The 22,870-nt window shown below is 39.5% G+C and overlaps 2 protein-coding genes across 5 annotated transcripts in view; both read right to left on the bottom strand.

Annotated features, from left to right (window-relative positions):
• Window positions 1-2,479, bottom strand: part of coro2aa (coronin 2Aa) — a 34,154-nt gene extending 31,675 nt beyond the window's left edge. The window contains exon 1 of the mRNA XM_061057814.1: window positions 2,228-2,479. Within this exon, the coding sequence (XP_060913797.1) occupies window positions 2,228-2,242 (15 nt within the window). The 5' untranslated portion in view covers window positions 2,243-2,479. The remainder of the gene's footprint in view (window positions 1-2,227) is intronic.
• A 1,665-nt stretch (window positions 2,480-4,144) lies between these two features.
• Window positions 4,145-21,688, bottom strand: uso1 (USO1 vesicle transport factor). 4 transcript variants are annotated; one of them, XM_061057775.1, is made up of 26 exons: window positions 21,436-21,688; window positions 20,149-20,235; window positions 19,188-19,252; window positions 19,011-19,087; window positions 18,434-18,487; window positions 16,691-16,791; window positions 16,511-16,613; window positions 16,223-16,278; window positions 15,424-15,544; window positions 15,111-15,289; window positions 14,854-14,994; window positions 14,672-14,760; window positions 14,421-14,575; window positions 13,470-13,675; window positions 13,295-13,315; window positions 9,967-10,077; window positions 9,668-9,786; window positions 9,033-9,214; window positions 8,825-8,946; window positions 8,603-8,741; window positions 7,460-7,626; window positions 7,194-7,259; window positions 6,805-6,903; window positions 6,618-6,722; window positions 6,256-6,471; window positions 4,145-5,074 (listed from the first exon to the last, which is right to left on the bottom strand). In XM_061057775.1, exons 1-26 carry the CDS (start codon window positions 21,499-21,501, stop codon window positions 5,000-5,002), a joined length of 2,922 nt encoding a protein of 973 aa, XP_060913758.1. In that variant the 5' UTR covers window positions 21,502-21,688; the 3' UTR covers window positions 4,145-4,999. The 4 variants fall into 4 exon arrangements, with proteins under 4 accessions (XP_060913758.1, XP_060913768.1, XP_060913776.1 ...); XM_061057785.1 differs by lacking the exon at window positions 13,295-13,315; XM_061057793.1 differs by lacking the exon at window positions 18,434-18,487.
• Between the last annotated feature and the right edge of the window lie 1,182 nt (window positions 21,689-22,870).

Below are 22,870 nucleotides of genomic sequence, written 5' to 3'. Positions count from 1 at the left end.
AGGAGGTATTTCAAGCCTGACACAATTCAGGTTAATGAATGAAATATTTGTAATCTAACATGCTAACATTACTACAGCACACTTGCCTGTGTAAACACTTGCATTACACTGCAGACCAACAGTTGAGCTGTACAGGCCCCATTCACATGGCGACCATTTTTTCCTTTGACATTGTGATTATGGGAAGGAAGCTATGCAGTTACAGCTGTTACACTGCTGTGTTACGGGGTCCTAGACACATCTTTATCACATCACTGCTTCTCAATACATCATCTGAAAATCCAAAAGGTCATATTGCAAGCTAAAGGTTCTCATTTGGCATTAGCTAAGTTACCCTGAAATAGAGCTAATATTGTTAGCATCCAACGATGCCACAGCTATGATTGCCGTTAGTTAAGAGGTGAATGCCTTTCCTATCATACCATGTGATATCATCGAACTGTAATGTGAGCTATGTAGTGATAGCTAATCTCTCGGCTTTGTGTAGTTTTACATTCCTCGATATGAAAACAAAGCACATCCAAAGCGTCGAAGGTCAACTAATTATCTCCTGTCTTTAGCTCCGTTATCATCACATATATATATACACATGTCAGTGGTGTCAAACTTAACAGAAAGTGAATACTTGTGTTTTCCAAAATGTTGAGTTGTCTCACTTTTAAGTGTACACTGAACTCACCTCAATAATGGAAAGACATGTAGGCTTTATGAATATTAAACACTTACTCAGGTCATACTAGTTCATGAAATGAAGGTTGTTTTTATTCCCCCTTTAGGGAGCGCCTAGCGGTTATGTTGCCCGCCACATGTACCGAGGCTTTAGTCCTTGTCGCAGTAACTGAGGGTTCAAAATTCAACCTTGGCCCTTTCGCTGCATGTCATCCCTCACTCTCTCCTCCCAACGTTTCCTGTGTCTCTTCAGCTATCCTATCCAATAAAGGAAAAAAAAGGCCCCAAAAAACAACTTTAAAAAAATGAATGGTCTGGTATCTCAGTTTGAGCTAATGCTAATAAACAAGAGCTAGGGGATATGACTACATTACAATTGTTTTAGTAAAGTTATAATCTTCATACACAACAGGATGTGGAAATAAAGAAAGAAAGCCAATAATCAGCACTTATAGTTATTGAGTTATTGGCCTGACCGGTATTAAGGGAAGCATCAAACCAGTTTCATCACCCCAGTGGACGTGATGCCACACTGGAAGTCCTCCAGTTCTCCCACTGTTCCACATGTGGTGACCATTAGACTCAGGTCATTAAACACAGAGCTCTCAAACTACTCTTTCTTTTGTCTTAAGTTTGTTTACACCCGTTCAGACAATAGTGAGCAACAACAATGGATCCAAACCATCTGGTGGAGTGGTGGACTAGCAGAATACAGCCACCTGCAGGGCAAAAATAATAGATTTCACTTGTAACTAATGAGGTGTTTGTTGACATGAAGTGGGTAAGTACAATGCCGTGTTTTGGGTACATTAATTGTTTATTTTTTACTTCAACTGTTTGCCCAAGTAGGAGGCACATAACACTTCCAAAAAGTGACTTTCAGATGGTCCCAGAAGCAATGTGGCATTAAAGATACTTTAAAAGATAATAAAAAGATTAAGGGATTCATTCTCTGTATTCATCAAGTTTTCAATCCTAATCCGACATCATTTCAGAGCTACATAAAACTCTTGATGCAGTTCAGTTGTTTTTTTTTCTGTTTTTAAATATATTTCTGTTCAGATGTATTATAAAGAGGAGTTCTAAGTGAGATGTGCAACAATAACATGTTAGTTACATTGCATGATGTGGATCTGAGCCGAGTTTGTCCTCATTGAACACCTGCAGGGGCTGCAACTATTAGAGACCTGAAATGCAGCATTGTGCAGCAGACATGCAGTGTCTGTACTCTCAGGAGTTTGACAGCCTGTGGGGATGTATAACGTGCAGAGAAAGATATGCAAATCAACCTTCATGCAGCCAACTGCTGGATCACCTTCACCTTCACACACACGAAACCTGAACAGTTCCACAGCCGAGCGGGTTTTTTTTTTTTTTTTGGAGGGTGTGGAGCCGCATGGCAGAGCTGCAGCTCGGAGCCACGCTGTGAGTTTAAAACCGCCTGAAAATCAAACTGTCCTACTTTCACCGCGGATTTAATCCCCACCCAGCATATCTACGACCACGTCTGCAGACTTGGCAGAGAGCTGCACGAGTTTTTCCCCTGACGTAAACTCACCTTCGTGACGGTCATATGTTGCAGGATGCGTCGGCAGGTGGTGGTGGTGGTGGTAGTTTTCCCTGAAGAGGAGCTGAAGTGGAGCTGATGGTGGAGCTGCCGGGTCGTGAAGACGAGTCGCGTTATGACACCAGTGTTTTTTGCATGGTTGTCATTTACAAGCCATGATGCAAGGCTCGACCTTCAGGGTCCCAAGAAGAGGAAAAAAATAAAAAAAAAAGATATCAGAAGCTCAGAGAGAGAGCATGTTCCCCCCCTCCTGCAAGCGACGCACAGAGTCACCATGTGAAGAAAAAAAAAAAAAAAACAAGTGCCCGGGCACCAGGAGGAGGAGGAGGGCGGATGATGAAGAGAGATGCAAGTACAGGATGCAACGAGAGAAGAGGGAGGGGGAGGAAGGGGCGAGGCTATGAAGGATGGATTTTGAGGGGGAAAAATGTATCATTAAAGGATGATTAAAAATAGCTCAAAGTCCAACTAGACTACCTAAAGCCGTATACACCATCATGCATAGATTGTATCCCCTGCAGAAGTGTTACCAGTATAAATGTATCGTCATATATTATTTTGTCATTACTCTGTGCATAATGTGTCCCACAATATGGTTTAAACAATGTTTTTGAAGAGTGTACTAGTCCAACAATTACAAATAAAACGACGTTTTTCTGCCTTATTTTGTACAATTAATCTGTCTGTGACAATCTTGTTGTCTAAAATTGAATATTTTGTCAGTAATATTTAAATTTGTAACACTAACAAAAATGTTTAGATTAGTGTTAAGAATTGGTGAAAGGTTGTTTTCAAAGTCAAAACAATCCAAAAATGTTCAAATTAAATACTGAATTTTGGAACAGTTATTTTAATTTAAAAAATTGTTTAAGAACATTCAGCACAATATGTAAATATTTGAGTTTTGGTTTGGTGCCTATGGTTATTTGAGAGTATTTGTCGCCCTCCAGCGTTGATATTCAGCCATCACAAGAGGATTCATCACAGCAGGGGGGCACTGGGAGGAGTAATCTTACCCACTATATTGTATAATAGACATTATTGATGCAGTAAGCATGTGTTTAATAATATTTGTCAACATTAAGAAGAGAAGCAGGTGAACTGAACCATCAAAATATGTAGGAATAGGGTCATTCTTTTTAAATTCAGTTATTGAAAAGTATTGAAACGTTTCTGTGATCATTGCCATTCTTCTGTAGGTTTAGGCTTTAACAGCGTACAGTTACAGTGACTTGCAGGATGAAAGTAATACCTCAGTTTGCTGGTATACATTTAGCATTTTCTTTACATGGCATACTCAATTATCTTTACAACTACTCAAGATGATGAAAATTAAAATCCTGGTAAATTCTATTGAACAAATAAAACAAATAAACAACCTTGAATCTTTGTTTACTCCGTCTGTCTGTTTGCCCTGTGCTACCTGAGGTTCTGTGTTGACAGCAGATAATTCATGTTAACTTTTGGTTTAACAAACTTTAGAAATTTTGGCATTTCAGATCCAGGCAAATGCATGACCGTTGCCTCGTCAAAGGGTGAGGCAGTGTGGAAAAAAAACAAAGGGTCCACCCACATAATCAAAGGCTTTAAAAATGATGCTCAAATGGCTGAGCTGCTCAGAGAAGTTGTCTGGCTTCTGAAATCTTTCCTCAAAAGTAGAACAAACTCAAAGGGATGAGGGATGTCTTCATTGAGGGCTTATCCTTTCACTGTGCATAAATACCTTCATCTTATTTCAAAAACATTTCAGTAGGATTCTCATAGCAGGGAGAGTACACATGCAATATACCGTATGCTTCCCACAACACCAATGTGCATTTGGTGACATATTTACATTTAAAACGTTTTCCCCTCAACAAGATTTTCCAGATATGAATAATCCCAAAAAGACAAAAACATAAATCTCTGTGGATTTAGTAAAATTTAATTTATCTACAATTATCCCACTATACAGGCATACAGACTAATAGATTCTTTATTCATATCAATGTGGCTCATATATTGATAAGTTACACAATATCATACAGAAGCTGGATGCCAGAACTGGACAAAAAGTTGCAAAAATATCTTTTTTGTCTTTACATCTTTTTCTGTCAGTGTTTTTTTCTTGCAGCATATTGTAGAGCAGTTAGGTTGTTTTTTTTGTATGAAATGAAACAACTCTGAGAGCTGAAATACTGTGATGCACTGGACATGGACTGACCAATGGGTGTGAAGATAAATTGAGTGGTCAGCACAGTGATACGCTTCAGGAGGTCCTGATGCTGTGTCAATAAGGGAGGGAGGGGGGAAACCCTCCCAGCAGATTTCACCAGCATTATGATGAAGTAAGAATATTAAATCTGCTAATTGTATTTTTTGCTACATTTTATATCCTCATCTGTGAGTTCCCCAGGTGGCTTATGTGTTAAAGTGAACCTAACACTATGTGACAATATGTTACAATCAACACAAAACTGGTAAAAATCCATCACAATCTGATGCTGAGAAGGTGGCAGAGATGAATTAACTGACATGTTTATATGTTTTTGCTGTTCTGAAAAACAGCATCAGGAGCTAAAACACATCTCTTAAACTAACACGTATGCGTGATGTGATGAACTGGTATAAAGAAAAATGAACATAGCATGGCAGCCAGGGAGAGAAACTTTCAGTATTAGTCCAGTTCAGTTTCTCAGGTGTGTTTCTGAAAAGTCCTTTCTTGCCTTCTGGCAGTCAAATCTCTCCTTTTGCTTCTTTCAGTGTTTTTTTTTCTCTTCTCCTCTAGTCCTCGTCTTCATCCTCCTCGTAGTCGTCGTCTGTTTGGTCCCTGGTGTCGAGGTCGTCCTCATCGTCCACCTGTAAGGAAAGTGTCACAGTCTAACTAAAGCAAACAAACGAAACACAGCTGAGTGGTCGGGACACAGAGCATGTCTTTGAGGTATCTGCTCACTAGTCACGTCAAGACGACTACCACCTGGTTCAACTGGGAGCTTCTAAGGTCCTGTTTACACCTGGTACTGAGTGGTCGGGACACAGAGCATGTCATAAGTCAAATGAGAGCTCACATTAAAATGTGTCGCTTCTGAGCGGCAACTTCCGAGGTAAAAAAAATTAAGTGAATGTAATGTAAGCTAACAGCGAAAAAACAATGCAGTTCCTGGTGTGACCACTAGAGGCTGCCTCAAAACAACAAGGGTTCCTGATAAAGCTCATATTAAAAAGCTCAATTTTTAAGGCAGAAATAAACAAAGTCACAGCGTGCTACACAAGAATGGTTATGGTTTCTATAGTTAATGTCTTTACTGGTTAAAACTGTAAAAAAAAGGTTTGATTTTCTAATTTAAATCAGCTGTTTTGATTTAGTAGGGTTGTGGCTGATTTAATTGTCAGACGAGGGCATGTAATAATAATTTGTGCTATAAAAAAACATGAATGTATAAAAGTGTGCTTTAGAGAGAAGAGAACAAGTGCACTTGTGTGTGAGAGGGAGCAGAAAAATGAAGTGTCACTGTGATATAAAACGTTCTTGAAGTGTAGCGTTTCTCTGAAATTCTGTAGTTTATCAGTGAAGCGTCTGAACTACATCCAAGCCTCTGTTAACTATGACAGAAATACATTGTTGATGTCCTCACTGCACTGCTTTATTAAGATCTATGATGAACTGAACTTGGGTGAAATCTCTGGCAAGCATCAAATCACTGCTTCGCCCTTGTGGTTGAACCGTATCCAAAAATAAAAATCACCGTTTTACTAAATCAGTACAGGATATGATTTATCACGTAGTATTGGCACAGCTCACTCTTCCTTGTTTTCTCATTCTTCAAATGACAAGAGAAGTTATGAAGCCAAAAGATTTTCAAAGGCCACAGCAGAGAAGAACTAAACGAGACGATGAATGTCGGGTGAGCGTAATCATGATGTGTATTCAAACCTCTTTTAAAAGAGATCTAAATGTAATAGAAATATTTCATATGGATTGTGAACATGTATATTACCTCCCCATACATATATGATAAATGTTTTGATAGTTTGTCTACCGTCTCTCCCAGGTCTTTGAGTTTCTGTTTGAGGCTGTGGATCTTCTGGTCCTGATCCGCCAGCAGCATCAGCAGGTCGTCCTGCTCCTTCTTAGACTCCTGCACCTCTGTTTGTAGCTTGGCCTTCTCCGTCTGGAGGATGGCCACCGTGCTGGTGGCTGAAGCAAGCTGCTGCTCCAGCTCCAGCCGGCTCTGTGACAAGCTCTTTGCCTCCGCCTGAACCGTCGCAGAAGAGGGTGAGAATAGAGAAAGGGGAAGACAGGAAGGAAAAATTATGAACAAAAACAAATAATGGAAGTCAATGTAATGAAATTCTTCAGAGGTCAGAGTCAGACAGACATTTTGTTTAAACAGTAACACACCTTGAGTCTCTCCGTCTCATTCGTCTGGGCTGCGAGTCTGCTCTCTAGTTCGGCCATCTTCTGAGCATCTAATGAGCTGTCACTGCAGGGAGCTGCTTCTGAGGACTGAGAGAAACCAATTCAGTGTCTGTAAACATTATGGGATGTTTATATGTTGAACAAAGTATCTTATTTGCTTGGTATTTACTGCAGCTTCCGCTCTCCTGAGCAGCTCTTCTCTTTCTGTCCTCATCTGGTTGATTTCTGCCGACTGTGATTGAACCTGACTCCTCAGAGCCTCCAGCTCCTGCAAAACAACAAAGTCAGCCAACATGTGCAAAAATACACAAAATATATACTAATTAATTATAAGGAATAAAGACTAACAATACTTTATTAATAAATAAGAAAAACAAAATTGAAAAGTATGGTGCTGGAGACCGTCTGTTGTGCAATGTTTTTCATGAGCTTAGGTAAGAAATCAGAATCTTATCAGCCTATCCTCACAATAATAATAATAACACAATAATCGTCACTTTTTGAGGGTTGAATCAATCTAACTGGTGAAAGACGAAGCACATTCTGATGAATTCTTACCTTGAGCAGTTCTGAGTTGTCTGACTCTGCTGCTGAACCCTCTGCTGTCTTTGACGGCTCTGACCTCTACAGTTACACATTGAAAAGACCAAAGACAAATAAACAAACGGTTCCGTCTGGGAGAGTACTCATCTAATTGAAGCTTTTACAAACGCACAACAAACATGGTGATAAAAGACGCAGTTCCCCACAACAGCTCAGGAACATTTGACTTCCTTTCACATTTCACACACAAACACAACTACTGCACACAAGCATTTACAAACCAGGCTGTTGATGAGTGTGTCTTTGTCGCCGAGTTGTGTCTGAAGGAGTGTGTGTTGCATGCGGAGCTCCTCCAGCTCCGCTCTGAGCTGTGTGACCTCCTCCATCTGTAGCCCGTTCATCTGCGAGCCGTCTCCCTGACTGTTCGACTGACTGTGGTTATCCTTACCTAAAGTCACAACAACACGCACATATACACAATTAAAATGTCACATTTAACTGTCCATGTGATATGAATGTCCCTCTTTTGGCTGGATCCTTCTTAACCATTTAACATATACAGTACTTGAAATATCTGACTTCATCTACCTCAGCTTCCCCTCCTAATATGGCGGCTGTTAGCTTAGCTTAGCATAAAGACTTGCAGCAGAGGGAAACTGCTGCCATAGTCCAGTCTAAAGTACAAAAATAAATGCTTAGAAACAACTCTGAAGCTGACTTTGTGACATTTATCATGTTTGTTTGTTTGTTTGACCCAAAGACACAGAAGAGTAGAAAAAGGGGGAATCGGGGAAGCTGTGTGATTCAAATTCTGCTGAGTTTAAAGGCTAAGTAAGAATTGCCAGATATCAACAGCACACACAAGTTTTAGTTCACACTTCAGTTAATTGGTAATGCCCCCAATTTGGCAGCCTCATTCTGATAGCGGGACTCCATGAAATCATCACAACGTCTTGCTTTGTCTAGAGTTAATCACAAAACGCTTTCATAACCAAAATCTTTATTTATTTAGTTGGTTTTTTTTAAATGGTCCCAAAATGTAGAATTTCTGTCCTCCAAGTGGGCAACCCAGGTTTCAAATCCTCTCTCTCAAATTTCTGACTCTATCCACTGTTCTATCTCGAAACAAAGGCATAAAAAGCCCAAAATAGAAACCTTCAAAAAAATTAAATGAAACACTCGCAGATCATTCTGTTTCCCTGTGCACACCATGTTGTGAAACGGTATCTTGTAAAGTCGCTGCAAACCTTTATCATCCCACACCCTTTACATTTTTAACTATTAACTGAAGACATTTTTGTCCTGGGTTAGAATGGAAATGTGCAATGTGGTAAATCTCACTGACATATTTCTCTTCCAACTACCTGTAGACTACAAAGAAAATACTTCATGTGAAACACCTGACACCTATGAGATGAACTCGCCTAATTTCAGCTTGAGGATGTTGTACTGATCTTTGTGCTGCTGGATCTGGGACAGCTGTTGTGTGAGTGAAGTCTGCATCTGTTCGTTCTGAGCTGACATGGTCGACACCTGCTCCTTCAGCTCCTGGATCTGAGCATCCTGAACATCACACAAACAAAAGCAGTCAGCAGGAGAGTACATCAGGTAGAAATGACACCTACAACAGAAAACAAAATGTTTACCTGTTCTCTGATCAGCTCTTTATACTGTGTTACGATGTTGTCATGTTGCTCTAACGTCTTCTTAACCTCCTCTTCCTTCTTCTCCTCCTCACTGGACTTATGAACCGCTTTGGTGATCACACCTGAAGAGAGAAAGGAGACATGAATTATGAACTGGCCCTTGATACTCAGCAATACATTAATCATCACTGGATATTCTCTGACTGACCCTCCAACTCTTTGACCAGCTTGGTGAACTCGTGGTCAAACAGCATTTGCTCTGGAGACGGGAAGACGGGCTGCGGCTTCTGGGCCGCCCGCGAGTACAGCTCATGCTTAGTGATGAAGCCCAGTTTCTCCACAAAGTTCTCCTTCCCGATCCGCTTCTCGATGAGCTGCTTTAGCTTCTCTCTGAGGATGACAGAGGCGGTATGGCGGGTTTTTAACATGACCACAAGTAAGCAGAACGTAGAAAAGAGCCTGGCTTTTTTTTTTTTTCTGTTCAAGCCATCAGAGAACTTGGCAAACTAAGATAAACTAATTACAAGTTTGTTTCAAGCAGCTTTACATGTTACAGATTACAGCGCCAATTTGTTCCTAAAATTGAAGTTGATGAGTAATAAAAAAAACACCCTATAAAGGCCTTCGACTAGACTAAAAGCGTAGAAAATATAACAAGAGAAGAGAAAACAAAATGAGAACAGACAGTTTTTCAATACATGTGGGTGTAGACTTGACCTAGTAGTAAAGTCAAATAATAATAAGGAGTGAAATGACAGCATAGTCTTCTTGGATGTCAAAATCATAGATAGCTTGCAAACATATATACTGTATACATTTTTCTGTGTGTGAGAAGATATTTACTTGGTGTAGTTTTCCAGCGAGTTGTCATTGTAATAGATGCAGATCCCAAGAAGCAGTGCACACAGGCCCTGCACCAGCCTTTCATCCTCTCCCAGGTTCTCGGAGATCTGAGCCGTGAGCTGAACGAGGCACAGAGTCAAGGATCCGCAGTTCACACATGTGCTTTTTAACCTAGAGGTGGAATATGACTCTCACATTCTAGTTGATCATCAGTTTTGTTTGAATAAGTTCAAGTGATAGATGCTAGAGTTGATTTTAAAAATTGGAAGATGATTCACAAGCTGCTTTAAAAAGGATACAAAGGGAACGTTTTCCTGGTTGTGTAAAAAGTGTGTGACAGCTATCGGACAGTTGTTGATCCACGTACACAGCAGCATGAGGAGGCCGACCCGCGTCTGAACTTTACTGCCCTGCAGAGAACAAGAAGACAACAAGGACGTGTCAACATTTGCCTCTTGGATGATGAGTTGCCACCAAGAGCCCAATGTTGATCAAATAAGTAATATTCAGGTGTTATCATTTAAATATGTTTAGTTTAGACAACAGAAAATCAAACTGTTTTTTAAATGTTGGATGGTTAGGTTTAAAAAGGCATGTGATGATATTCAGTATCAGAATGGCAACAAATGTATCAGTTTAATTAATTTACATCTACAAATCTGATCAAAGACTTCAAGTTAGTTCCAGATCTGGACATGAACTAAGAAACAGATCTGGTAATTTCTTAAAAGAGCTGAATTAAAGGAGAGTTACAAAGTGCTTGATTATGAGTTGGTGTAGTCTTTTTGTTTACTTTTCTGACGTGAATTATTTTCTTCCCATTCTGACTTGATGAGATTAAAAACCTGCACTAGACATGGTTAGGTATAAATAAATCAGTTAATCAGTTGGCAGCACTTCAGTCACATCAAACATTATTAGTCATTAATGACGTTATCACAAACAACAGACCAGGACACAGTCAACGTAATGCATTCAGTATATTCAAACAGGGTTGATAATGTGGTCTGCCTTTAGGTCGTACACAAGTTGAACTTTTTAAAACGTTTTTTTAGTTTTGTGGGTTGCAGTTTTACATTTTAAAGCGATTTGATGACTTGCAACAAAGTATCAAACTACACAACATACATGTCCAGCTATCACAACATGCAAAGCAAAATCTGCTTAATGTGCAACTTAAAAGTTAAGTTGCACAAACTTAAAATATCAACTGTAAAAATATTTAAAAAATGGTGTAAAAGGATCATGCATTTCCATGAAAACAGCTTTGAGAAGCAGGTCAAATAGTTTTAAGATACATAACTGGGTTTTTTTTTCTATTTAACGAGTGAGTAAGTCGGCTTCAATGGAATCAGAATTATTTTCTGAGCAATTACGCAGATCTGAACAATCCATCTCAATCAGTGGTTGTGAGGAAGGATGGTTTTCATGGAGTTGGAATGTACAATGATAAAAATCAACACATCAATAGAAACTCTACACTGTAGCTTAAGGATGCTAATAAGCTGGTGCGTAAACACTTAATGCACTTCATGCTTTAAGAAGAGCACACCTGAAGAATCATTGCCAACCATCTACAGTAAGTTTGGAGACCTTAGCAATGAAAGTGTGGTTAAAGACTTATCCGCATTCAATACCACAAAAATGTACAAAAATCACCTTTTCAGATTTAGTCTCCAAATGTGACGAAATGCAAAAAATGAAGAGGAAAACAAAAGACAAAAACATGACACCAAGTATTCAACAAACATTGGTTCTGGTTCTAAAGTATATACTCTGTTTATGTTGGTGGTTATGTTGGTGATAGTGGTTTCAACAAGCTAGTCTAAGCTAGCAAGTTTCATTAAAGACTACCGTTTAAAGTGAAATGATGAGAGATAAAAGACAAATCACCATCTTCATATAGTACGTTAAAGAATATTGAAATGAGGTTTAAGAGAAAGTCATCTAGAAAAAAACATCAGCAAAAAAAATTGAGAAAAAGGTTATATCTTTAAGAATAAGAATGTATTACAAATGTACAACTTTAAATTTGTCTGGAATAAATCCAGAGGCGGGCATCCAGGAGGCCGCCTGTTCAGATGTCTTTACCATCTCCGCTGTTTCCTTCAATATTGAACGAGGAGTTATATACCTTAACACTATCCTAAGGGTTTGCCTGACTATCGAGTGTGCTAGCTGAAAACCAAAGGTAACGGAAGGAATGTTGATTTACTGGTAGATCAGGACATTTACTTTCAGGGTCTTCAACTTCTTCCTAACTTCTAAAGTCTAGAAAATAACAGCACTTCCCCAGGTAAATGAATTTGAGCTAGTGCTTTTCTAGTCTTCTGACTACTCAGAGCTCTTTTCACACACGCAGATCAACACTGCCCATTCACACACTGATGGCAGAGGCTGCTTTGTAGTGTCCATCAGTATTAATAAGACACACCGACATGTAGCTGGAGCTGGGGATCAAACCCCCGAACTTCCTGTTGGGAGCCAACCAACACTAACACTGAGCCACAGCCGCCCCAAGGCAGGCAGGCAGCACCTCTGCTCATTTGTCATGTCACGCTTCATATACTTTATAAAAACATGACATGCTTCAAATCCCCTCACACAGGGCAGAAAGGAGTACCACAGCACCACGAGCTGATCGCAAACAGCCATATGTAAAGACCACTGTTTTCTTAAAATAGACACCAGAGGCTCTTAAAGACAAACCAAAGTGATTCACATGAACTTTGGAGAGGCTGCAGTTCATCTGCATTTCCAGTTCCCATCCTCTGATTCAGGTATCTTCTGCAAAAGCCAATGCTTTTGACAAGTGTCTTACTGCCAATACACTAGAGCTCTACAACAAGCCTTTGTGCTGGCCCAGTTGTTGCTTGGCTTAACATGTTGAAGTAATTTGGTCACCCAGAGGAAGGGCCCAGTTTCCCTGATCCAGATTTAGACACTCAACTTGAGAACAAGCTAGCCAGAAGCAACCAAAAGTAATGAGATTCTCCTTGAAGAAGTGGGTAAATTCATGTAATTTAGCAGATGTAAAAAGAGAATAGAATAAGGAACGACTAAGGGTGAAAACGTGTGATGAGCACTATAAAAAAAGTAATCCAGGAGGATTTGTTAGGTATGACTGAACATGTTGACCTTCCTATTAATGCTTAAACTGAAACCAACCAAGTCCACCTTCAAATATAAACAATCCTCACATGTGTGTTATGAGGAAAAAAAAGAAGAATGGAGATCTCTCACTCTGACAGGAAAAGACCCAAAACCTGCTGCAGAAAACACATCCTGACAGATAAGCGCTTTCAGCAGAAAACAGCCCAAGGCCACAGCTCAGAGTAGATGTCATGATGACATGAGTGGAGATAAAACCACTAAAAACAAGCCGCCTCTCTCTAAAAGAGACATCACCAGTAAAAACACTCATCAGAGTGAGGGAACCGACTGTGCCCCCCTAATGAGTAAGAACTGGGCCTAAGCGATCAGTTTAGAGACAAAGACGGTGTAGTAAAGAGTTAAGAGAAGCCATATCCCCCCACACACGGGCCAACAAGACGTCTACTAAGATGCCAAGCCACAATAACCAGCAAAAGTGCCACCCAAACACACACACAAACACACATTACTTACCCGCCGGGCGATCTTATCTCCCTGCAAAACCACAATAATTTGATACTGTTCTATTCACCGTTGTTGACAGTCATAATCTTTGTTCATTTACTGAAAAACACTTCTAAGCGAGACACACATCTCATTTTAACATCTCCTTCAAACAGGAACCAAAGTTCAAACGCTGCTGTCCTACCTGCGAGAGGATGTTGGTGCACTGCTGCAGCAGGGAGACAGGGGGCTTTCCCAGGCTGGTGGCGAGTTGGACCCTCAGCAGCTGCTCCTTCTGAGTGAGGTTGTCCTGCAGGGCGTGAGCCAACGCCACAGCGGCACACCAGTTAGACAGAGAGTCTGCTGAGAACAGGCCTCCGCACAGCAGCTGGCCCGCTGAGATGGAGTTGGCTGGAGAAGAAAAAGGAGCATGTCAGTCAACAGGTAATGGTCAACACATAACTAAAGCTGCAGGCATCGGGGATCTGGCAGAAATAACAGTTATTCGTCAGATTATGGTAATAGAAGTTGTTCTACTTGTAGTGTAATAAAGCCGCCAAACAGAAACTCAAATTTCTGATTCCGGTTCAGTTTCATTCCTAACACCCAACAAAGTCTCCTGTAATCTTAACTTAGAAGAAGACATTGTGATATGAAGAACATTTATATCACCTTTCTGCTAAAATACAATTTCTTTAACAATATTCTGATCACCAATAAACATGGCTTAAAAAACACTGAGGAGTTTACTCAAATTCTCAGAATAATGCTTTTTTCCAAGAATATATTTTTGTGTGCGACAAATTTACAAAATGTCCGATAAAACTCACTCTGAGTAATGCAAACAGGGAAAAGGGCATTTCTTTATGCCTTTACCTCTTCCCAACTCTATTCCAATCTGCCAGTTTAATACAGTTTAAAGTAATGGTTCAAATCTGGAGTAAAAAAAAAACAATCAAACAAATCTTGTTTTGAAAAGAGGCTTCATAGAAAGCTGTTCAAATCGATTGTTCAAAGTTAAAATATTCTCAAGAATGAAATCTTGTTTGCTGTCAGGGCAAATAATACTTCTACTCATTTATCTATAAGCACTCCTTAAAATTATTGCAAAACAGCTAATAAAGCCAGTTGAAAGTTCTCAACTTTATTAACTGACCATCAATGGTGGAGGGCAGCAGCGTAGCCACTATCTCCCCCTGTCCTTTCTGGTTTTTGTAGAGGAAACACTGGAAACAGTAGAGCACAGCACAGCGAAGCACAAACGGCTGCCTTTCATTCACCATGGACATGAGCAGCACCACGATGGCCGGTCTGTGGAGGGATTTAGAGAGGAGACCAGAGAGGAAGTTTAGTACGATCAGCTGGAAATGAAGGAATTCTTATCTTCATTGGATTGTTCTGTGTCACCTTGGTGGATTTGACGGAGCGTTGACGGAGGCAAAGTAGTCCTGGTTGATCTGCGAGCCTCTGATAACCTCCGACACGGTGTTGATGGTCTGAAAGAAAGAGACCAGATTATACACTTGAATGCTTCTCAAAGAGTAGAGCCTTCTGAGTGCGCAATACTTCCTGAACATCGCTGGCTTTACCTCAGTGAGGATGTCAGCAGGCACACCAGTGGCCATGAGGATGGTGCACAGCTGCTGCAGCAGACCACACTGGTACATGGACCTCTGGCAGCTGGCAGTGGCTCCAGGAGAGTTCACTGGAGACACCATGACGCGCACCAACTTGAAACAGAGCATTGTGCAACACTTAGACTTTTTAACAACATCCCATTGTCATGCTTGTTCAAACTGCTATCATTAGGTTAACGCAACAGTTCAACATGGCTGTTCTGAGTTACCTGCAGCATGAGGTGGAGGTTGGTGACTTTCTGTGCGGACCAACCAGAGTTATCATCCCCGACCTCAAACCAGGGCTTCATCCTCTGGATGTAGGAGCCCTCCTTGAAGAAGTTTTGATTGGAGCTGTTGTTCTTCAGCAGGTTGAGCAGCAGGAGCAAACAGTCCTCCACCACAATACCTGCAGAGGGGGAAAAGGCATGTTCATTATCATATCTAACAAGTAAAGTAAATTAACCTACAACTTTAATCAATATGAAATAAAAGGAGTGGGATTCTTTTTTTTTTTTTTTTTTAATCTAAAAATCCATCTACCTCCATCACTGCTGCCCTCCTCTGTGATGATATCTAGAAGACGTTCAAATGCGTTTTCAAAGGCCACAATTTTTTGAATGGCAGCATTGCTTTTTGTCAGCTGTTGAAGCAGCAATAAGCCCTGTTGGGAAGAAAAAAACAGATTATTGCTCATCACCTAGAAATTTGAAAACCAAAGCATAATATTTTCACTAATTGGTGTGTCATGATAACAAAATCAGCGTGAGCGTGATGTTCATCCAAAATCAGTTTTGTGTTATAAAAATATTAAGGGGGTGTGTTGTCTCAGAAACATCAACTTGCATGTATGTGTTTGGCCCTTGTTAGATGCTGTTTCGAAACATTTGCGCAAAAGGTGAGCAAGCCATGGACTTTTCTTTTGTCTTTTGCCTCTCTGCTGGGATGATATTCTGGCCTCATTCAAATAAATGTGTGGATACTTTTATAACAAACTAATAGATTGAAAAGCAGGTTCTCACATTAGGGGTGCCCAAGTACTCCTAGTCATAAGATACGTCTGTGTGAATTTTTATTTGAGGTTTGCTGTCTGTCGAAGTAAGAAATGTCCTAATTTGAACCTTAATACAAAGTAAGCCTATTACTAACAATTATTAAAATCCTGAAGATTCAAATTAATCAATACAGTCGGCATCGCGTCATAATTGGGGGCGGGGCCTCCCGTGGCGGAAAAGAGTCACAGAAAAAAAAGAACTACAAAACGATTACTCGAGTACTCGCTTTAACAATGGGAATAGTAATCGATTAGAGAAAATTTTGCATTTCTGCACCCCTAACTCACATCATTACGAATCACCTCCCTTGAGTCTGCCAACAGGTCCATCAATCTGGAAACACCTGCAGATGTACACATGAATGAAAGGAGCTCATTAATAATGGTGGATTTAAATAAAAAAAGAAACACAGCTTAAGCACCTTTGTGTGATTGAAATCGTTAATTTTATCTGCTTTATAGATGCCATCAGTAAAGGGATAAAGTCATTTATCATTTAAAGTCAGATTCGAGACCTGAGTGAAATCTTGACCTTTACAGAACAAGTTTAATTAAATTGAGAGAGGGGACACTTACCCATGGGGCTGACTAGAATGATCCCTTGGAGCTGGACACCCTGGTTCTTTAGGAGAGCAGTCAATAGCTTCACCCCGGGCCAACGTACATGGAAGTCAAAATCCTAAGAAAACATATCAATCAATGAACATGTGAGGCTGGTGTTGAGGTAAAGGCACACTAACAGAAACTGTTCAGTACCTCCAGTAGAGTGAGGAGCAGGGTCACGTGTTCAGGATCCTGGATGAACATTTCTGTGAACTGAGCACCGAGGTCATCTGCCTGCTTCTGTGCAGTCTCGTCTGTTAAGGAGATTAGAAGCTGAATTTAATAACATGTCTAAACAATGATCTTGCATGAGTCATCAGTGTAGTGAGAAAATCTGTAGGTTTGTTAATAACAATCATCCTGAGTTAGACAGTAACACGTCACTGGATCTACCACTTCTCAAAACTTCCACAGCACTTTTAATCAATGGTAATTTCCTGCTACTGAATATTGGCTTTACAAGGAATATGTCAATAGAATTAAAAAAATGTGCACATGCTCAATGTGGGAACATCTATTCTGGAAAAACAAAGGGTGACACACAGCTGTTGGGGATAGCTGGAGTGGAGGGTAGACAGGGTGAGATCAGCAGGTTTGCTGTGGGGGGGATTCTACTGTGAGCACATCTGACAAGTCTAAATGGGAGGGGCTGAGAGTTTTAATGTGACAAGCTGGTTAGAAACACCACTGCATTCAATTCATGTGAGTGTCTTCCAGGTGCCGGTATACACAAAGTTATGTGTACTTAAATCAATTTTTGGTATGGGAAATGGTCAATATGGTCAAAGTTTCAATTCTTGGGGCACAGATAATGTAGTGTTTAGTGTGCACACCCCATATACAGAGGCTATTGTCCTCCAGACGGGCGGCCTGGGTTCAAATCCGGCCTGTGGCTCCTTTCCTGCATGTCATTTCCCACTCTCTCCCTGATTTGCGATGCTATCCACTGTCCTATCTCTAAAATAAAGGCATAAAAAGCCCAAAAATAAACCTTAATAAAAAAGCTATAATTCTTGACATACATTTCTTTAAAAAAAAAAAAAAAAGATATGACAATATGTAGGGTTAAAGGAGGAATTTGCAGAGATGGAAACACTCAGTTTCACCAGTGTTTGGAGCCAAGGATATCTTGTTGTAGCTTCTTGTTTTGGAATATTTACAGTCTCTCCCTCTCACCACCCTCATCAGCATTGTTTTGTAGTTCCAGCAAAACACTCTACAAGACTTCAGGTGAGGCCATTTTTTACTTTTTTTGTGTGAAGCACACTAAGTAAACAATACATATAACCAGTTAATGTGAAAAGATGCAAAATATTTGTGCAAAGGGTCCACAGAGGGGACTGAGTCATAAAAAGCCTTCCAACATTAAAAATATTGGACTAATAATAGTTGTAACTTGCCAAATTCAACAACGCAAAATGTAGCTAATTGTGCACAGTTGGTTGTGTGTGTAAAAGTCATAAGTTGACATAAATTGACAACAATTTGCTCAATTGTTGTTGAATGGGGATCCGAAAATATTCAAAACAATACTTCTATTTATCTTACACACAACAGATCTCAAAATAATACTTGAGATACAATCAGAGGAAGACGAGGCAATGTTATTGTTTTGTGATATGATTGAAAGGCCTTTAGAAAACACCTCCTAATTAAAGAAGATCCTACAAAAGAATTCACCACAACTGAGAAAAACAGCAGGTATTAAAATGTGAGGAAAAACAATGAAGCTGTGAGATTATGAACAGACTGAGGTTTGGAGACTTGATGATATTAGTGAAGCTTTTTTTTGTTAAACACCTTCCAGTCCCTTTTCCAATTCAACCTTGTTTGAGTGAAGTTAGTCATCTAGCTGTAATTAAACTACTGCATGGGTAGCTACGTTTCAGTACTGACCAGGCGCGGAAACATTCTTACGCTTCCCTGAGACAGGGATATGGGTTACTGCGTCTGTGAGAGCAAGGGAGGAGAGCAAGTTAAAGGCCTAACCCAAAAAGCTAGCTTTCATTTCAACTGCAGAGAAGAATCAGCCAAAAGATTCTTGTGAATACATGCGCTGACAACAACCAACACACAGCCTTGAATTGTAACAGCTGTTGGAGTTGTGAACAAGGTTATTAATGTGCGTATTCCCAACCAAGAGAAACCTATGATCTGTAAGAGCTGCTGGTTTTTTAGAAAACAAAAAGTGGGTGGGGGTGGAGGGGGGATTGTATCATGCACAGTCAAAGAGTTTTACCTTCTGATTCATCTGTAGGTTAAAACATGGAAGAGAAGAGAAATGAGAATCTTTGTATAAAGCAGTCATTGTCAGTGTAGGGGAATGCAAGTCAACTTGACATGAATTCAATTTAAACATGCAAACTAAACAGTTGCTCAGGAAATACACAATAAGGGGGAATTATCTTTTTGAAAAACAACCAATTAAAAGGTGAATTGTATTATTTGCATTGATTTGCAAGACGGTGAATACCTTGCTCCTCCTCCTCATCATTGCAGATGAGGTTGTACAATGTGTCCAAAGCATAGCCCAGGATCTCAGAGTCAGACCTGTTTATTTAAGCATGTGGAAGCATATGTTATTGTTAACATGTTATCTGTGAACTGGTATTTAAAATCCAATAAAGAAAACAAATGTACATCAACACACCTGTCAGTTTGCAGTATGTTAATCAAGTGATCCATCGCCTGTGTGCCAACTTCCATGCGATATTTCTACAGAAGGTAAAAGGGCAAAGTGAGTGTATTTACAAACCACCTGCAAACACAAGACAAATCAGAGTGTTGCGTAGAGGATGCTGAAAGTCATTAGTTATAAATAATAAGGTATAACTGATAACAAAGATTGTAAAGATCTAGAGAACCGAGCAGAATATCATAGATAGTCAAAACTTTAATTTAATCAAAGAGCATAAAAGGAAACTTGTAAAATATTTACCTAAAAGACGTGTTTTCTGTTTTGTTTTTGAGTATGAGGCTTAAACTGAATGCTTCACTTACATGATATATATATTAAACTTGTTTTGCCATTAAGACGTCGTTGGATTTTGTAATATCAGTCAATGTGAACGAAGGAAAATAAAAATCATTAACTTTGTATTGTCACTGGTCTTAGATACAGGAAGTCGACACATCCACCTCTACGTTTCTGACCTCACTGAGTGTTAATGTGCAACCCTGCGCCTCCTAAACCACTTATTCATGCCTGATAAACTCATTACTCATGGTTGACAGGACAAGCGGAAACAAAACTGGCCATAAAAAGAACTGAGAGCTGGAAGTATATATTGATCCGTTCAATGAACTAAATGTTGTTTGAATAAAGAGACTTATATCCTTGACAGTGTGTACAAGCAGAAAATATTCACATAGGTTCCTGTTTACATGACTTTCATACAGGGAAGTAATTAGATATTTTAAAATCGTTAAGGGTTTAAAGCTAATCCTGTCAATGAGAAAAAAAAATAATATTCTGAAGGTCAAGATAAAAAAAAAACATACAGGGAACATCACAAATGTTCACCCAGAAATCCCATCATACATACACTCCGTCTATTACATATAAACAAAAACTGTACTGAACTTGTAGCAGCAATATCGGCTTTATTTACCTTAGAGAGGGACTTAAGAGCACGGACAGCGTCTCTGCGATCTTCTAGGAGCGTTGAGGAGGCTACCCGGTCACACAACTTCTGGATCTGTCAATAAAGGGATTATAATTTATTCATGAAGTACAAGGTATCATCACTCATATTTTCCTTTACGCTTCGTAAGATCATTTTATTTACACAATATTTCACTTTGCTTCTTATTCACTTGTATTTACATCATAACGTAATATGTTTCCCTATCTTTGTGTAGGGTTTCAAAACGTATGTCTATTTCTATCAAGCAATCAAAGGTCCTGGAACATTTCCAGGATGGATGTAACATTGTGCAACATTAAGCAACATTTCTTAGGTGTGTTAATTAAAGGCAAATCAAGCTGATTCTGTTTGATTTGATTTAAACATTTGGAAAACGATGCTTTGATTAACATAATCACAACTAGTAGGAATTTGCATCTGTGTGAATGATGTTTACTTACTCTTTCCATACAAGCAGTGGAAGAGACAGTCGATAGCTGACATTTAATATAACCTATTCTTGATGAATGTATTGTGTGCTCTGCAGAAGAGCCAAGCTGCTTCTCTAAACAGCCAAAACAGGAATGTCTACACACAAAGACTGAACTATGTGAGTACTGCTGCATTGCCAGCAGGAGCCATAAAAAAATGCTGCATAAAATACTCTGCATGCATCTTATCTGCAGCTGTATCTTCACATCGAGATTTTACTGAACAAAGATTTGGGAGGATGTGATGATGATGTAATTAATGATTAGTTACATGCCTTTATGACTGAGAATAATTGGTAGAGGGCCTGTATTTGATCTGGTACTCCGACAGTAAATTGCCTTCAATTTCATTCATTTTCTGGCTGTAAATACATTTTTTTAATCATATTTGGAGGTTATTTTAAACAGCAAGACATTGTTGATGTCAAACAATCCAATGAAAGTCGATACTCTTATTAGAAGTTTATTATATATTTTAATTCGTTTTCATCTATTTAACATTAGAGGAAACAGGGTACATGTCAACCGCAGCCCAACAGCTGAATGACAGCTAAGCTACGTCAGCTAACTAGCCAATTAGCCTTCTGACCAGCTAGTTTCTCATATTTAAGGAGGCTATTGCATCTTAACATTTAACACTGGGTGTTTTTAGGAGGGCAAACTAAGTGTTTAAACACATCTTTTATCGATGGCCTATTGTTGTCATGGTATGCCAGGCACAGAGCATTAGAAATCTTAGCTAGCCGAAGCTAGCCACAGCTAGCCACACTGGTTCTTTTACCGTCTCCGCTCCTGACGGCTGTGGCCCGGCTGCCTGCCCACCCATCACTCCTCTGAAGAAATTCATCTTCACAGACGTCCAGACGGTGCCGAAATCTAATTGTCTCTTCTTCTTAGAAATAATTCAGTCTCCTCTCAATGGTCCGTGTTATAAATATGTGAAAAGAAAAGGGAAAAAGCTACAAACTGATTATATTATTTAACTGTGTACACTGACTGACCGACCCCGGAACACAAGTGTAAATACACTGCGCATGCGCGCAGACGTGGCGATACGTGGCTGGGGCTGATCAGCAGAGTGAATTCAGTTATTTAAAGGGCAAGAAGTCAAGTCAAGCTTTGCAGATTTCATACACAAGCCAACACAATGTGTTTCACACTACAGTCTGTGGTTTCACATTAAGTGGAAAAACAGAAACAATCACAACAATTCCTTTAGTGCAAAAAGAGAAGATTATAAAAGATTCAGGGCTGTACCTATACATAGGCTACATACATAAACCTCTGCACATCCATATAGCCTACATGTGTCAAGATAAGTCAGTATATCCTTTATATACTGAGGGGCAACGCCATTTAGTGCTTTGTACACAAGTAACAGAATTTAAAAAGAAAATACTAGTTTGAACCCTGTGCCAATGGAGGAATTTAAGAACTGGAGTGATGTGTTCACATCTCTTGGTTCTGGTGAGAATCTGTGCGGCTGCATTTTGAATTAGTTATCCTTTTCTATCTTAGTCTAATCTACTTAAAAGCATGTATTACTTTTCAGTGTCAGAGACCAACATAAAGCCCCTGAGTCGTGAGATACTTTTTAGTTGGTAAAAAGCTGATTATGTGACCTGATTGATGTGACTTTTAAAATGTAGATCGTTGTCCATTAAAACACTCAGATAACTTACAGAGAAAAACACATTATGTAACGGTATGTGAAAGATAATAAAAGATTATGAATAGATTGAATAGTTGAAAAAAATGAGCTAAGTGTCCTCATACAACCCAACACCATTTTCCTGATTGTAGGTCCTTATTCACCATAGTAACTCAGAGATATTAATGTGTAGTCTGTACATCTTATTTTCTTCACCCGTATTTCAAGGAAAATAAGAGAAGTAAGAAACACAAGATACCTATTCTCTATTGAATTATGCCCCCTACAGAAAAATGTCATATCCTTCCCTATGGCCCTTAGTTGCCACAGCAACCAAAGCTGACCAATGCTCGGTTTATGGAAGCTAGCGAAGTAGTGACAATGTTGATAATGTTGATAAACCCTACCTCATGGCTCCTTTTGGCCACCACAACCATGTAGACCGATGGGCACCAAATCAAGATTTGTTCTGAAGTGGATCATTCCATAATATGATTATATAAACGACAATTTGGACTGTTTATTCAGAGTGAAAAACAACATCCACTAAAACACAAGAGGCTTA

This window comes from Labrus mixtus, chromosome 2, assembly GCF_963584025.1.
Source record: "Labrus mixtus chromosome 2, fLabMix1.1, whole genome shotgun sequence".
Classification (NCBI taxonomy): domain Eukaryota; kingdom Metazoa; phylum Chordata; class Actinopteri; order Labriformes; family Labridae; genus Labrus; species Labrus mixtus.
Note: the sequence above shows the minus strand (reverse complement) of the source record. Positions and strands in the feature narration are given on the sequence as shown.